The sequence below is a fragment of the Tetrao urogallus genome, assembly GCF_951394365.1.
Source record: "Tetrao urogallus genome assembly, chromosome: 22".
Lineage (NCBI taxonomy): Eukaryota > Metazoa > Chordata > Aves > Galliformes > Phasianidae > Tetrao > Tetrao urogallus.
Genome location: NC_136835.1, coordinates 2197827 through 2213850, shown reverse-complemented (window position 1 = coordinate 2213850; position 16024 = coordinate 2197827). Strand labels below are relative to the sequence as shown.

Below are 16024 nucleotides of genomic sequence, written 5' to 3'. Positions count from 1 at the left end.
AGTTTCTTTCTGCTTGCTGTCTCGTGGCTTCCTGGAAACCCCTTTTGCAAATGCAGCTGAGATCCCTTCGTTGCTTTAATAAAAATAGATGTCCTAGTGCAAGGTGTGTGCAGGGACGCGCTCACCGCTGTGGAGCAAAGTGCATGCAGTGCGCATCATGTGAGGACGGCCGGTGCAAGGAGCATGCAGTGCACATCACGTGAGACTTCCAGAGCAAGGTGCATGCAATGCACACTACATGAGCCCTGCAGAGTCAGCTGCATGCATTGCACATCACACAGGCTCTCTGCTGCACGGTGCATGCAATGCACATCACACAGAACCTCTGCTGCAAGGTGCATGCACTTCACACCACACAGGCCCTCTGTTGCAAGGCGCATGCAGCAATGCACATCACATGAGTAAGGGTGAATGCACGCCCTTGGGAACACAGGGACAGAGCTGCAGTGCTGGAGCCCTCTGCAGGGAGTCCCTGGTGTGAAGGTCCCAGTGAACACCAAAGCACCAAGTGCAGGGCAGGGAGCAGCATGGGAAGCAGGCTCAGAAATCCTCTGTTCTCACATAGAATAACACAGAACTGTTCTGTTTGCAGAAGCAGCAGCATCTGCAAATCACTCGCACGGAACTGCTGCAATCCCATGCACAGCACTGCATCCCTTTGCTCAGCATGGAGCCCAAGCACTCTCAGTTTGCAGCATGGGGGTTCTCCCCTCAAAGATGTGGGAAGGATGAGGATCTGCAAGGCACGGTGACTCTGTGAGTCTGTTTTGAGGAGGAAGTGCTTCTCCTCCCCGGTCACCACCATCCAAAGCAGTGACACCAGGAGGCTCAGCAAGGAGGCAGAAGGCACCACATCGGGGCAGGGTTGCTCAGTGCAGATGAGAAGCACACAGGCCATCACGCAGGGCTCAGAGCGCTCTGATAAATCCTCATTTGTATGACTTCTGCTTGGGACGAGGCTGTGCCGCGGATGCCGATGCGAGATGAGATCTCATTTACAGCTTCCTGCTGGATTTCAGATGTGGAGCAGCTCATCACGAAGGCTGTCAGCAGCCCCGGCCCCGGCTGCACACGTAGGACATCACAGATGAGATTTCAGCGCCGCACATTGGCAATTTGATTCGGCCCAATGACCTGGCTGGGCTCAGCTCCCCCGGGGCTGAAGCAAAATTCCTTTTTTGCATCTGTGGAGGAACACTCAGGAACATGTCACATGCAATTGCAGCTCCTCATTTCTCCGGCTGCCTCGCAGTGCGGGTGCTTGGAACATCAACACAGGTGTGGGAGCATCAGCATGGCCTCTTAAGGGTCATCTTGGCTCCAAGCATAAAAGAAAAAGCATTCAAGATGTATCTGGAGGGATGTTTTCAAAGGGAGAGGTAAAAACCTGTCAATTTCACATGTCTGCAGGGCTATTCATAGCAATAGAGCTGATATTATTGAGTTTGGAGTTTGCTGCATCCCCTTCAGCCCAGCAGCAGATCTGTGATGTTCCAACCTACTCCGATATCCCACAAAAGCTGCTAAAATACGTCTCAGGTGCTGGCAAGTGTGATAAAACAGGGCTGTGTGGGCATGGTATTAATTACAGGAAATATGCTACATGAATTTAATGAATAACTGCAAGCACTGTAATTAGCTCTAATATTGCAGAAACGGAGTTCCTTCTCCCTGCTGAACTGAAATTGCATTCGGAGCAGCTGGAAACACAAAGTTTAGGGTAGAAAAAGTGTGTCCCATGGGTACCTGCTCAGCACCCCCCTACCCATCCTTAGCAGGAGAAGCAGAGAACAGGTCTGGGAGATGGACCAGATGACCTCTGAGCCCCCCTTCCAGCCCAAACGATTCCATGAGACGCCCTTTTCCTGCCCCTAAAGGGAAGTTTCAGAAGGAGATGAGCAAAGATGCTGAGATTTTGGCACCTGAACCAATGCCATCCCAAAGGCAGGGACTGTTATCGTGGCTCCGGTTGGTGCCCACGCCGAGCGATGAGCCGTGCAGCTCGCGGCCCGTCTCCGACTTCTGTTGTGATCTTTTTGCCTCCTGTTTCCCGCACATAAAAGACTAGTCTTGCCTGAGAATATCAAGTTATTGCTAGGGCCTTGGGGAAATCTGATCGGGGAGATAATCGAGTCGGAGTTCCAATTTGCTTATATTGAGTTTCGCCAACTGCGGAAGGCAGATACCTTTGTATTCCCCTCTGCTGGCTGGAGCCTCCCCGACAGACGCCGAGGCAGCTGTCTCGACACGCTGCCGAACTGGGAAGATAAATACAAACGCATGGGAATTATCTCTGCGTTTGCTAACCACCAATTTAGGTCTAAGTAGGCTCCCTCTGTTAGGAAGACTAATGAATTCCAATTGTACGAAATATCCTTTGCTTTTAACAAGCAAGATGGAAGGTAGCTGGGAAAGAAAGAGGGAAGAGCTGTGAATAACGCCACGAGAGAGCCAATTACAGCAGCCAGCTGGCACTGCAAAACTTGGTGCTTAACTTGGTAAGGAGGAGCCAGATTGTGCGGTCCATGTAAGGATGCTCTGGGCCAGCCCCAAGGAGGCCAGAAGGGAGCTGCTCCTCCTCCATGGCTTCCTGCAGAAGAATCATAGAGTCAGAGGGTCAGTCAGTTTGGAAAAGACCTCTGAGATCCCCAAGTCCAACCCAACCCATCCCACCGTGCCCACGTCCCTCAGTGCCACATCTCTGCAGTTCTGGAACACCTCCAGGGACGGTGACCCCACCACCTCCCTGGGCAGCTGTGCCAATGTAGCACCACTCTTTCTGAAGAGAAATCTTTCCCAATATCTGACCATCTTACTAGGAGAGACGTGACGTGGCTGTGCCATCGTGCCATGGAACTGAGCTGAGCTGCAGCCCAGCACATCCGTAAAGCAAAGCCAGGGCTGCAGCCACTGGGAGAAGCCAGGGCTTGAACAGGAAGGAGACTTGCGTGCATCATTTCATACAAAATACACTTACCTTGAGGTCACTCTTATCAGTTCTATGAGCAGGAAAATCTATAGGCATGGAGAATGAACACAAATCCCTGCTGAAAGTGGCTGAGACAACTCCTTCCAAAAAATTATTAATGTCCTGATTGCCAATAGAAACTCAGCCTCGTATTTTTAGCTCTGGGTTTGCTGTGGGTATGTGTTATGCTGAGCAGCCTGATTAATGTCACAGTAACTAATTAGGGTGCAAGACAGACACTGGTGATTCTCTTGCAGTGTCAAGCACAGTACAAGTGCCGTTACATCAAAGATAATTTACTGTGGTGAGGGGTATATGCTCTTGGATGGAGAACAAGTGGGAGCTGATGGTGTGCCCCCATCCCTCTCCTCCCATACCTTCAGATCTTTCCATCCAGCCTGATTTTATCAAAAGGAAGCAATCAATCTGCACTTCTAGATGAAAAAAAGAACGAAAAAGCGTTCCAGAAATGTTTACCAGCACTCAGGGAGCATAAGTATGGGGGGGATTTCAATGGACACCAAACACTTGCTCTTATGAGACAGCAAATAACCCTCACCTGCTCTCCCAGAAACACCACAGGGTCATGTTTAAAAGCAGCAGGCACTGATGAGAAATTCCATTTTGAAATGCTTGTGCCTCAAAGTGCTTGGCATGTGCACAGCTCCTGGTGCACATCTACTGCTGGGGATGCACCAAGCCTCCCCTAAAAAGCAAGGATAGGAAGAAATGCCCCTGAACTGGGGGCGTGTTCCCACCTAACCAGGTCAGGAAGGTGCAGCAGCAAAATAAAAGGGGGAGAAAAGCAGCAAATCGGGCACCCAGGCTCACACTGTGCCATAAAGACAGCCATGCAAGATTAAATACTGTTGGGTTTGCTCTCAGCAAGGCAATTCCTGCCTAACCTTGGGTAATATCGCATCTCTGACGCGCGGCGCTGTACCTGCTCGGAATGAGATGGATCTCCTCCATTAACGCCAATGGGCTCCAAATACCTTGGTGTACTTATTATTACCTGGCTTTAATGGATAATGAAATTGTGGCATAATATTGCTAACACTTGAAGGGTGTCTAATGGTGAACGGAACTGAAGGGAAAGTGCTTTGATGGGGGATTTAAAGGCATCAAGCTTCTTTGCCGGGTTTGCATTCCCAGCCCTGGGAGCGCAGGGATCCCAGCATCCTCCCTAGGACTGTGGGTTTGGCAGCTCCAAGGTCACCACCATGCCCAGCATGCTGCTGGCCACGTCCCCAAGGGCAGCACAACAGAGGGACTGTGTCAGGGCATTGGTCCACCGCAAAGAAGGGCATGGCTCACACTTTGTCACAGCCCAAAGAAGAAAAAGGGGCTCACAGCCATACAGCAAGCATTGCTCTGAGAATGAGATCCCAAACTGCACGGCTACTCCCTGCCCCCTGGCCTGAGCTGCACCTGATGCCAGCACAGCACTGTCACCACTTGCTGCCTTGAAATACAGCGTGACTCATCCCTGCAGCTGCTCCAAGTGGAGTTCATTAAGCAGATGAGTAAATACGAGCAGCTTGCAGAGGGAGAACCTTCCTTAGCTGAGCTCTCTGAGACCGGGCTACAGCTGTGCCCATTTGGCTGCTGTGCTCCAAATTGTCACCCCCCACTCCTGTCTCCATCCTCCTGTTTGCCCCAGGGATGCTCAGCACCCTCTGCGTGGTGACCACCCCGCCTGCCTGTCTGTCCTGTGGGCAGCCCTGTGACAAGGGGTGATCCCCAGCCCTGTGAGCAGTAGGAGTGTGGCTGGGCCCCTCCTGCTCTGCACAGCCACTGCCCCAGCCCCTACCTGCAGCTGCCTCTCGCTGCTCATTGCACGGCGCTGGTATTTATCTCCAATTGCCCGTGAAATGCTTCTGCTGCTGTTAATGAAATGAGAGCAACATCAGCTGCATCCTGACACCCTTCCATCCCCCAAAACCACCCTGCAGCCAGCTGGATTTGGGCTCAGGTCCCTCCGCTGTGCCCTGCAGCGCTGCACATCCCAGCATTGCTGCAGCTCTGTAAGTTTGCACTAAGGCCTTTTTACACTCTGTGCAGGTGCCAGCTGCCCCCCTTGCCCAGGGCTGCACCCCACACCCAGGGCTGCTCCCTCATTGCACTGATGCTCCAACCTCTGCCCCTCCCTGCAGCACCCACCTCTGCTCAGAGCTGGAGGGCTTTGAAAGCCAACAGATGACTTTGCAAAAAAGTGATCCCCTTCCAGTGACACCTGGTGCCATGCAGCCTGGCCCATTTGTCACAAAGCATTCAAAGGAGATTAAAACCAAGTCGTTTCGGAGGAGATACTCTCTTACACCGTGAGACAGCCTCACGTTCATTACAGAGCGTCACTTTAGAGCACTTTCTGCAGAGACATTTTAACTGTCCCCTCCAGGCCCACAGAACTTTGTGCTGCTGATAATTAAACCATGAAATACAGTGGGGCTGTGGAAGCGCTCCCCTTCCCGGCCACTGCAGCGCTGCTTATTTATGACCCCTGTGCATTTTTATTGGTGAGGATGGGGACAGGAGGTGGGGAAGCTTTCCTATCGCTCTAATAAAATCTTATTTCCAAAGCACTGCTGAGATAAATTTAAACTCATTACAGCAGTTGCATAATCACACTCCCTCATAAAGACGAACAAAGTAAACAAGAATTGCAGATGGAGGAGACCAAGCGGGTCACCTCCTCATCCCCCAGTCGTGTGTGATTATCCCCAGAAGGATACTCCACCAACACTTTGTCTTCATTGCTGCTGTCGTGCACTTGCACTGCCATGGCAGGAACCACTTACCTGCGATGCATACCCACGAGGGGAAAAAATAATTGTTTTAACCGGTGCATCTGTGAGATCCTTGGAAATGTTTGTAGCTGTTCTTCTGTTATGATCTCAGGGTTACCTGCTTAATGCAGACTTGGAGGTTGGCTCTGGGGGGCTGTGGGACGGCAGCATTGCCGATGCTGAATGCTGCCCTATCTGCATGTTACTCCAGCACTTACCTCTATTTACCTGAGAGACATTTATGGGCTCACAATGAGGCAGCCAGCATGGCAGTGAGGTGTTTGTCAGCCCAGTTCCCTGTGCAGAGCAAAGCTATCAAGATCTGCAGTGACCCATGGTGGTGATTAAATTAGCAAAGTGCCTAATGGAGCTCCTGCCTCCAGCCTGGCTCCCAAAACTGCCCTCCAGCTGCATCCTGGATGTACTTTACAAAGGGTTCTTTACAGGGGTTCTGGAGTTCTGGGTTCTGGAGGATGGACCCCTTCACTGGGCACCCAGCTTGCTCCCTGCACTAAAAGAACGGCCTCGTGGAGCCAACAGATCTGTCCATGCTCTATATCCTTCAAAAACCTATTAGCCTTTATGGGGAGCTGTCTCCATAGAAGCAAGGAATGGCCCTTCGCTCTGCAATCCACAAAGCATCGTTCTGCCATCATCCCATTTGTAACCTCCCTTCCTGCTCCTCTGCGTCCATCAGCGAGTGCCCAACCCCATGCAGCAGCCCAGGGCTGAGCCCACAGCTGCAGCAGGTGGCTCTGATTGCATTCCTGGTTGGCACAGATTGGTGTGAGGGGAGGGATGCAGAGCACTGTGAGCATCACCAGGACATCGTGCACAGCCCCTACCTTCCAGTGTCCCCCACCCTGAGGTCACCACTCTGAGAAGCATCCAGCACTGAGGAAAACATCCTTTCCCACAACTGGTGCCTCCTGAAAGACAGCCAGAGCTGAAGCATGCTTAAAACCAGGGGACAGCGTGGCACAGCATCACCAACCTGCAGGGCAACCAGGGCAACCTGCAGGCAGGACCCACAGAGAGACTTCGCAACGTAGCTGACATATTCAGCTCTGCATGGAAAAATGAAGGATTGAGCACCATCCTTAGCCCTTAAGGAGGGAAGACTCACCAGGTTTTGGTGCACAGAGCGGTGCCGGAGCCGTGGCCGTGCTGCAGGCGCAGGGAGCCGGGCTGAGCTCAGGGAAACTCGAGATGCCGAGAGCTTCGATTCTCAGAAAAGCAATTACTGTGCAGCAGATTACAGAGCTAATAAAATCCCATTATACCATTTCAGAAAGTAAATCTGATCTGGATACTGCCAATTTATATCAGACATCCCACAAAAAGTCCCGTAAGAGCCCCCGACGTACAGACTGTGTGTGCACGCACGTAATACAAGGCTATAATAGATCACACTAATTAGATATCCGATAACAGGAGGCCTGATAGGAACTACATTAAAATCTCTTTAAGATGAAGACATAAAACCCAAGGGAGAGGATACAGAGTTAATGATGCTGCCACTGAGGCTGCGGTTCATTGCTCCTCACTGTCCTGTTCCACCCCGGACCCTACTCTGATGCTGGGACCCTCGGTTGGACCCCGTGCAATGCATCGTGTCCCATTCCCTGCAGGTGCCAGGAGGACAGGGTGGTGGCAGGGGGTTCTGCATGCTCCCCAGCACTGCAGCCCAGGGCACGATCCCCAGCCCCGCTGCAGCGCTGCCCGTGATTTTTATTATCCAGATTCAATAACAGCAAACAGCTCCGAGCTGTCTGCGCTCCCCGGGAGGTGACTTACCATCCTCTAACAGAGCTGAGAAATCAAATTAGCCCCAGCTTTACACTCTCTCTTTCTCTGACACCGCTATTGGCAGCCGAGGGGGAGTTCATCAGGGCCGTGCACTAATTCTTATCTCGTTTAAGTGACTCCACGCTGCCATCTGATGCAATTTGCTCCTTGCCGCAGCCGAGGGCTCCGATCCTGCCTGGCTGCCTCACCAGCCCTCCCAGTATGAGGGAGCTTCTGGAGAAGCTGGGAGCACGGTGAGGTTTTGGGGAAAGTCCTTCTCCAGCCTGCCCTGCTCATCCCTGCCACTGAGCAGTTATTTCTTCTTCCCCTATAGCAACTCCAATTCCAGCACTGCTCAGTGCAGCTCCAGAGCTCTCTGCCTGGCTGCTGGAAGCCCACCCTGCCCCGCAGCAGCTCTGGCTGTACCCACACCAAGCACCCCACTCCTGAAGGTACTTAAGACCAGGTTGCATGGGCCCTGGGCAGCCTGGTTTGGTTGTTGGCAACTTACACATGGCAGGGGCTTGGAGTGCAGTGATCTTAAAGATCCCCTCCAAGCTAAGCCATTCTACAGCTCTATTCTTTGTACGTCCCTGGCACAGATCTCACCTCTCTCATTTGCAGGCCATGAAAGGGCTCCTGGCACAGCCTTGTGGCTCTCTCCATCACCAGAACTGCTCCCCACACACCTCCTGCAGCCCCTGCTCTCCTCCACGGCTCGTAGTCCCCCAGAGCGAACCTGCACAGCCACACGGCGAGCACCTGGCACAGGTTTCATCCTTCACCTGCACAGTATCCACAGTAGCACAGCTCTGATGGGGAAATCTCACACTGCTGCCACCCGCAGATGATGCAGCCAGCTCCCAGTCCTCCCAGAAACAGGAGCTTCCCCCCAGCACTCTGCATGGCCAGGGGGCTCAGACACTCAGCATTCGCAGCATGCCAGCCGTGGGGCGGGCGGCCTCCTCCTTCCTCCCTCCCCTCCTGAAACTCGATGCAGCAGAGGAGGCTGATTGCAAGATTAATTACGCATTTTCCCAAACCTGACGGCTGGGGGACAGCGAGCAAAAAGTGCTGCCTGCTTCCCTGATTGGGTTCACTTAGAGGAGAGCGCAGACTGCGGACGGAGCCGGGGACGTGGGGCACCATGGTGCTGGCGGTGGCTGTCATGTTGCTGCTCCTGGCAGTGCTGCCACCGGTGTCGATGCTGCAGGATGCAGGTAAGGACACGATGGGGAAACCTTCAGGGGTGGGAGAAGGAGCTGGTTTCTTGCAGCTGGAGGCACGTTGGAGCACCTTCATGTAAGCAGTGGCTCTATAGAGCATGCAAACTTTAGGGTTGTTTTGATGTTTGCTTGTTTGTTTGTTTTAAAGTATTTTTTAAGATTAAAATTATTCCAAATCTGCATCCATGGGTAAATCCAACCAAGGGTAACCTCTTGGAAAGAGCTTGGAAAGAGCTCCAAGGCACTGTGCGCTTGACTGAGTGTGGTTGCAAAGAGAGGGAGGTAATGGCTTACCTGAACCCAGCGCAGAGTTTTGGGCACATCAGGGGTTTCGGAGCACTTGGATCCCAAGGAAGGATCCCCAGACATGGTGCTGTGACCCCGCTTCAGTGGCTGCATGCCACGGCCCAACTGCTGGGTTGAGCAGGGGAAGCAGCTTTGGCCAATGTTATGTTGAATAGTCAAAGGCAACCAGTACAGGGCCATGCAAGTGGTTTCAGGAGTGCATGTTGTTTTTGTCTTCTTTATGAAAGGGATAAAGGTGGGGGGGGAAGGGGGAGAACAGATATTTTGTCCTGGATTTAAAAAAAGTCTTACCATTGGGCATTTTTTGGAATAAGTTCACTCCGTGGTTGATGCTGATTGCATCACAAAGTTTGATACTTGGTTACAGGGTGCTGCCAGCCAACAGATAGCAACTGGGGGCTTTCTACCCTTTTAAAGTCAGTCAGTTTCCTAGTTATTTAATTTCATAGACAAGATTTCCCTTTAGCTCAGATGGAAAACAGTGAGCAAACAGCACTTACCTGCAGTGTGGCAGATGGTGTGAGCCAGCCAAGCCCTGGGACCAGCACTGGGACTCTGCAGTGAGCCCAGCCCCATCCAATGTGGCTTTTTCCATGCACTGGGAACAGGTGCCCTAAGCCAGCTGTGAGCAGCTGCAGCTTGGCCAGAGCCACTGCTGCAGTGGCAGCAGTGCCTGAGTTCCTTCCATTCCTCCCATCCCTCTGATTGCTGCTTCTCACCCCTGTTGCCTCCAACTGCTAACGTGTGTCTAGATGAGGGTCATGAGCATGGCCAGCTCTGGGGCATTATGGGTTGCACATAAAGTTGGAGGGGCTGGGGCTGCTTTTTCTTAGCTCAAAAAAAAAAAGATGAATATTTCCTCCCAGGCAGTTTTTTCCCAAGTTCCTGCAGATCTACTCAATGAGTGCCCCTGTTTACATACAGAGCGGGCTCTGTTGGTTGAGATACCAACACCAACATTGCTCCTGCACAACAAAGTGATGTCACTCATAGCTAAAGATGCCAGGTTGGCAACATGGAGCTGCAGATGCAATGCCCACAGCCTGGCAGAGCAGCACAGGGCCAACGCTGCGTGCACACATGCATACACCAACTCTATGGGTCCTTCTTCAGCTTCAGCCCATACACCTTACACATATAGGGCAGGAGGAGTGCCTGGAGTAGGGATGTGGGAGCCCCAGCACCCAGCCAGCATGGCACAGAGCACTTCTATCCCAGCTCTAATCACACAGCCCTGTGCTGCACCTCCTCCTTTTGTGGGCTCAGAGCATCCAACTCTCACGTGTGCCACAAAGAGATGAGATCTGAATGTGCAGAAGATGTGGTGTCCAATACTTGGGCTCCTCAGCCTTGATGCAGTGCCATTCAGAGCCACAAATGATGGAGGAGTGGCACAGAAGCTTCCCAGCATTGCATGAACGCGCCGGGGCAGCAAAGATGAGCTAAGGAACAGATATTTGACCAATAGCCAAAAAACCCAGCTGGCATGCAGTTGCTTTCCAAGAGACTGAGTGGCCAGCAGCGTTTGCAGGCATTTGTGCCATAGAAAGCACTGGGGAACTGGATGCAAAGCCTGGTGACACACGTGGTGCAGCCCCCCAGGATTAGAACAGGTACCCTTTTTTATCTGGTATAGACAGATTTTAGTCTTCTTTGTTACCTTGCATAAATTTAGCATCTTAGCTCATCTTTAACCTTAGCCTTCACCTTCATAGTAAAGAAGTAATGTCTCTCCAATAAGGGTTAGAAAGCTTATCTTGGGGCAGTGATTCCCTCTCAGTTTCCCACTGCCCTGACATCACTCCTGCAGAAGAGGCAGGCAGCAGCTTCAGGTGGGACACAGCCATCTGAGACCCAAGAAGAGCCGAAGGAAGGTCAGGGTGATTCAGGGAACCAGGGGGGGCAAACAACAAATATGAGCTGCCTCTCCCCATCCCAGCAGGAGCCCTGCAGGGGAGCCCAGAGCCAGATCCCTCCACTCCAGCCCTGCTCCGTCTGTCCGACACGCTGCTGGCTCACTACAGGAGGGGAGTCCGACCCGTGCGGGACTGGCGCACCACCACCACCGTGGCCATCGATGTCATGGTGTATGCCATCCTCAGCGTGGTGAGTTTGCTGTCCTCCCATCCCAGCTCTGATGGGGAACCAAGGGGTTCCCAACAAACCTCTCCCCTTCCACCCCACGGCATTTTGCTGCTGCTCATTCCTCTGTAAAAGGAATGATGCTTGCTGCACGAATTCCCCCTGGCTACTTCCACCCACCTACACCAGTAACGTTTTGTTGTCACCCTGCCGCAATCACTCCTCCTCTTGTTCCCACAGGACGAGAAAAACCAGGTGCTGACCACCTACATCTGGTACAGACAGGTGAGCCCATGGATCTTTCCAGCCCCATCTTCCCTTCAGCCCCATCTGCCAGCACCGAGGCTCTGCCCCACAGTGTGCAGGGATGTGCCAGTCCCAGAAGGGATGAATGGGGGAAGGCAGGCGGCTCTCAGCCAGCCCTGATATTTGCCTACCTCATCATCCCAGCTCTCAGCCCTGCAGACAGGTCCTGGCGCAGTGGCTCCTTTCAAAACCAGGGCCATCTCCCTTGGATGCAGGAATGCAGGAAGGCTGTGGAGCACTAAATTCAACAGAAAGGAAAATCTCCTTTGAGTTCATTTGTAAGCCTCTTCCCCAAAGACAGCTTCCTTGTCTGCTCAGCTACTCGCTCACCTCTGGTTTTTGTTCCCTGCAACTGCACAGGTATCAGTCAATGAATTCACCCTCAAACAAGGCCCACGAGACACAAAGCACCTGGATGAGTGCAGAAGGAAGCAATTCCAGTAAGAGACAGGACAGGCATTTGTGTTTTCATGGGAGACACTGATGGAGATGGGGTAGTATCCCTGTGAGAGCACCCCTGGGAGGCAAACGTGTCTCCATGAGCACATGCCTTTCCAGCTAACACCTCGGGGCTATCCCCCATTATTGCAGGACATAACAAGACCTCTGCAGGGCATGAGTCAAGACTCTGAAGACACAGCTTGCACACTGCCTGCTTCTCACTGTTGTGTAGCTGGAGAAACGGGCTTTCCTTTCTCTCAGACATTTAGACATTTAGGGTTTCTTTCTGTAACAGACTGCTGGCATTGGGTTTGAATCTTGGCAGGGCCAGTGTTACCTTCCAGATCCCCTTTTGCTTTGCCCCCACAGCACTGGACAGATGAGTTCCTCCAGTGGGATCCAGCACATTTTGACAACATCACGCAGATTTCCCTCCCTGCAGAGAGCATCTGGGTGCCCGACATCCTCATCAACGAGTTGTAAGTACAGCACAGCCCCAACCCAAACCCCAAAAGAGAGCTCGGGGCTTTAACCTCCCTCTCCCATCACTGTGCCTTGCTCTGTATTCCTGGCACAGAACTGGCATTGCCCCCGTGTGCAGTGGGCTGCAGATGGGGAACGGCTTGGCACTTGGGACATTTCCAATGCTGGCTAACTGCACACATTTGTAATTACCCACGCTGTGCTGGGGGTGGGATCCAGATATTTGGGGAAAGGCTTTGTTAAGGAAGCACAATGCGAGGGCAGCTGCAGAGCTGCCAGCCCTCCCTGCAAAGCCAGCCATTGTCCTTCCCCACCCCCACTTCTGCTGTGATTTAAGGTGTTCCCACCATCTCATGCTGCAGAGACCCCTGTGAGGCAGAGCCACATATGGCCTTGGGCTGCTCTGGGAGAGCACGGGGAGCACGGTAATGACATGGGGCAGCTGTGCCCACGCAGGGCAGTGTGCTGCTGCTTTGGCCCTTTCCCCTGACCTCCACTTGTTTCCAAAAGAACCCGTTGGCAGAACAGCAAGGAAAGGTCCCAGTGCTGGGCAGTCCCCATCCCAAGCGCAGCTTGCCAGGAGGAGCCCAGCTGTTCGCAGCCCTCCCCAAAGCACTCCCTACCCTTATGTTCTCTGTCCCTGTGCCCTCCAGCGTGGACGTCGGGAAGTCCCCTGACGTCCCCTACGTCTACATTCGCCACCACGGAGAGGTCCAGAACCTCAAGCCCATCCAGGTGGTGACAGCCTGCAGCTTGGACATCTACAATTTCCCCTTCGACATCCAGAACTGCTCTCTTACCTTCACCAGCTGGCTGCACAACAGTGAGCGCTGGGGGCTCGGGGACGGGACCGGGGCGGGCGGCTCCGTGCAGGGGACGCGTCCCCCTCTAGGTGGCCCCAGCGGCTCGGGAATGCCGTGCCCGGCAGCCTGCAGCTCCGTCCCCACCTCCCTTGCAGTCCGCGACATCAACCTCTCGTTGTGGCGGCAGCCGGAGCTGGTGAAATTCGACAGGAGCGTCTTCATGAACCAGGGCGAGTGGGAGCTGCTCTACGTGCTCAGCCACTTCCAGGAGTTCAGCGTCAAAAGCAGCGACAGCTACGCCGAGATGAAGTTCTACGTAAGGGCTCTTGCCTTCTTGGGGCAACGCTGTGCCCTGCTTTGAGCGCTGCTGTTCTCAGAGATGAGGCACCGTGGCATAGTTTTGCCCTTGGTCCCATTACTTCAAGCTGCTCCCCAGCCCCGTGCTGAGGTGCATCCCTCCACCATTCCAAGGGTCTGGGCAGTGCAGCCCACCACTCTCACCTGCCTTAGTAGAGACCCAGATCAGCCCAAGCCCACCTTTCAAGCAGGGCTCTGCCTTCACTAAACCTTTCCTGTCTCTCCCTGTGTCCCAATAGGTGGTCATCCGGAGGCGTCCTCTCTTCTATACTATCAACCTGCTGCTTCCTAGCATCTTCCTGATGGTGATGGACATTGTAGGCTTCTACCTGCCTCCCAACAGTGGTGAGAGGGTGTCTTTCAAGATCACTCTCCTCCTGGGCTACTCAGTTTTCCTCATCATCGTATCTGACACGCTTCCAGCTACTGCTGTTGGCACCCCACTGATAGGTGAGGCAGCACCACTGGTGCTGGGGCAAGAGCTCTTCACACAAGAGCAAGAAATGGGAGATGTGGGTCGGTACAGAAATGGGAGCTGTAAAATAGCTCAGGATTTGGAGGTATCAAGGCTACTCCACGTATCTGACAGAGCTGTACTGGAGCTCCGATGTTGGAGCAGATGCATGGCTGCGCAGGCAATGCCACAGCAGCCCAGAGAACAGAATGACATCCTGCCAACAGGATGGGGTGGGCTACAAAGCAGTTGTAGGCCTGGAGTTCCAGGAGCTGCAGCTTCTATGCTGTGACTAGAGATCTGCTGCAGGGCTTGGCAGGAAGAATTCACTCAAGACCTGCCTGCACTGTGCATCGATCTAAAGACTGAGCTGGCCAATGCAGGCCACTCACCTTGTTGGCATCTCCACAGGCATCTATTTTGTGGTGTGCATGGCGTTGCTCGTCATCAGCCTCACAGAGACCATCTTCATTGTGCGCTTGGTACACAAGCAAGACCTGCAGCCTCACGTTCCCAGCTGGGTGAAGCACTTACTGCTGGAGCGTGCCACTGCACTGCTCTGCATCTGGGACAGGAAGAAATTCAGCCAAAGCAGAACACAGAGCTCAGACATCTCTAGGCACGTGGAGAACAATGACAGCACAGGTAAGGACTGGGGAGAGTGGTCCTGCAGAAACAGAAGGGAAATGAATCCTACTCAGAACTAAGCCCAAAGCTCTTCTAGTGGTGTATTATCAGAACTAGCATTTGTTATTTCAATTAGCTCTCACCATCATCTCTCTTGGAGCACTGTGGCACATGCACAGCAATCCAGATGTCCAGATCACATGCATAAGTCTCAGCTCTGCATTTAAAAAGATTTTTCTCACTTCTCTCTCTTGATCCTGCAGCCAAGCTGAACCACTATGGTTCTGAAGACCCTCGGGAGCGAGAGGTGGCAGGAGGCACAAGGCCCACCCCTGCCTTTGCCACTCCAGCAGAGGGCTCTCTGCTCATTCACAGCATCCTGCACGAGATCACCACCATCCGCCAGTTCCTGGAGAAGCGTGATGAATTCCGTGATGTCGCCCGTGAGTGGCTGCAAGTGGGCTACGTGTTGGACGTCCTGCTCTTCCGAGCATACCTGGTGGCTGTCCTGGCCTACACTGTCACACTGGGCACCCTCTGGTCGGTGTGGCAGTATGCCTGAGCTGCATTTTGGGGCAGGCAATGTGGGGACCTCAGATGCTGCTGTGCTCCAGAGGCTATTTCCTGATTCGTGCACTCAGACCCGTCTGTGTTTTCTGACTACAGAGATCCAGACTGGTGCAATTGCCCCACTTCCAGTAGCTCTAGAACAGCAGCATCTGAGCGCTAAGATAAGGGCTGAGGAAAAGCGAGCAAACACCGAGCACGCCTACCCCAACCGAAGCGCTGTCAGCTCCAACCGAGCTCCTTTCCCTTTCCCCTCACAAGGGCTTCCCGGCTGGCTGCAGCCTCTTCACCCATCCCTCTTCATCCTCCTCCCAGCCGGGTTAAGGCCACGAGCACAGCGCGGCCCCGCTCCCTCCCGCCGCTTCAGCACCACGGACAGCGGCAGCGGCGCAGTCCGGCGGCGCCGCTCCCTCCAGGGCTCCCCGGTCCCAGCCAAAATCCCGCGCTTCTGGACTCGTGGGGCTCAGCCCTCACCTTGCCCAGCGGAGGCTCATCTGGAGCCCAGGTCATCAGGATGCCCACCCCTCTCTCCACCCCTCCCCAGGGTGTTTTCCTGCTGTCTCCTCCATCCCGGGGCCACCCAACTCCTTCCCGGTCACACCTCCATCCTCATCACGCAACCTGCTGTGGCAGAGGGACATGGATCTGCCCTCCACGCAGGGCTGTGCTCACCAGCTCCACTCACCTTGCACGAAACACTGGAAGCTGCGCATCTGTTTCTTGTTCTTTGTTAATGCTTCAACGAGAGCCTCAGATCCTGCATGTCAATGTCTTCTCTTCTCCTGAGTGTTTTTTGCATGCTTGACCAGCAGATCCCCTCCACATTC

The 16024-nt window shown here is 53.5% G+C and overlaps 1 protein-coding gene across 1 annotated transcript; it reads left to right on the top strand.

Moving 5' to 3' along the window:
* Window positions 1–8692: 8692 nt before the first annotated feature.
* On the top strand, window positions 8693–15192 carry LOC306954592 (5-hydroxytryptamine receptor 3A-like; the record flags this gene model as incomplete). The annotated part of the gene is made up of 9 exons (XM_079545721.1): window positions 8693–8765; window positions 11020–11183; window positions 11400–11444; window positions 12276–12385; window positions 13043–13212; window positions 13348–13508; window positions 13789–13999; window positions 14415–14648; window positions 14894–15192. 9 exons carry the CDS (start codon window positions 8693–8695, stop codon window positions 15190–15192), a joined length of 1467 nt encoding a protein of 488 aa, XP_079401847.1.
* Window positions 15193–16024: the final 832 nt, after the last annotated feature.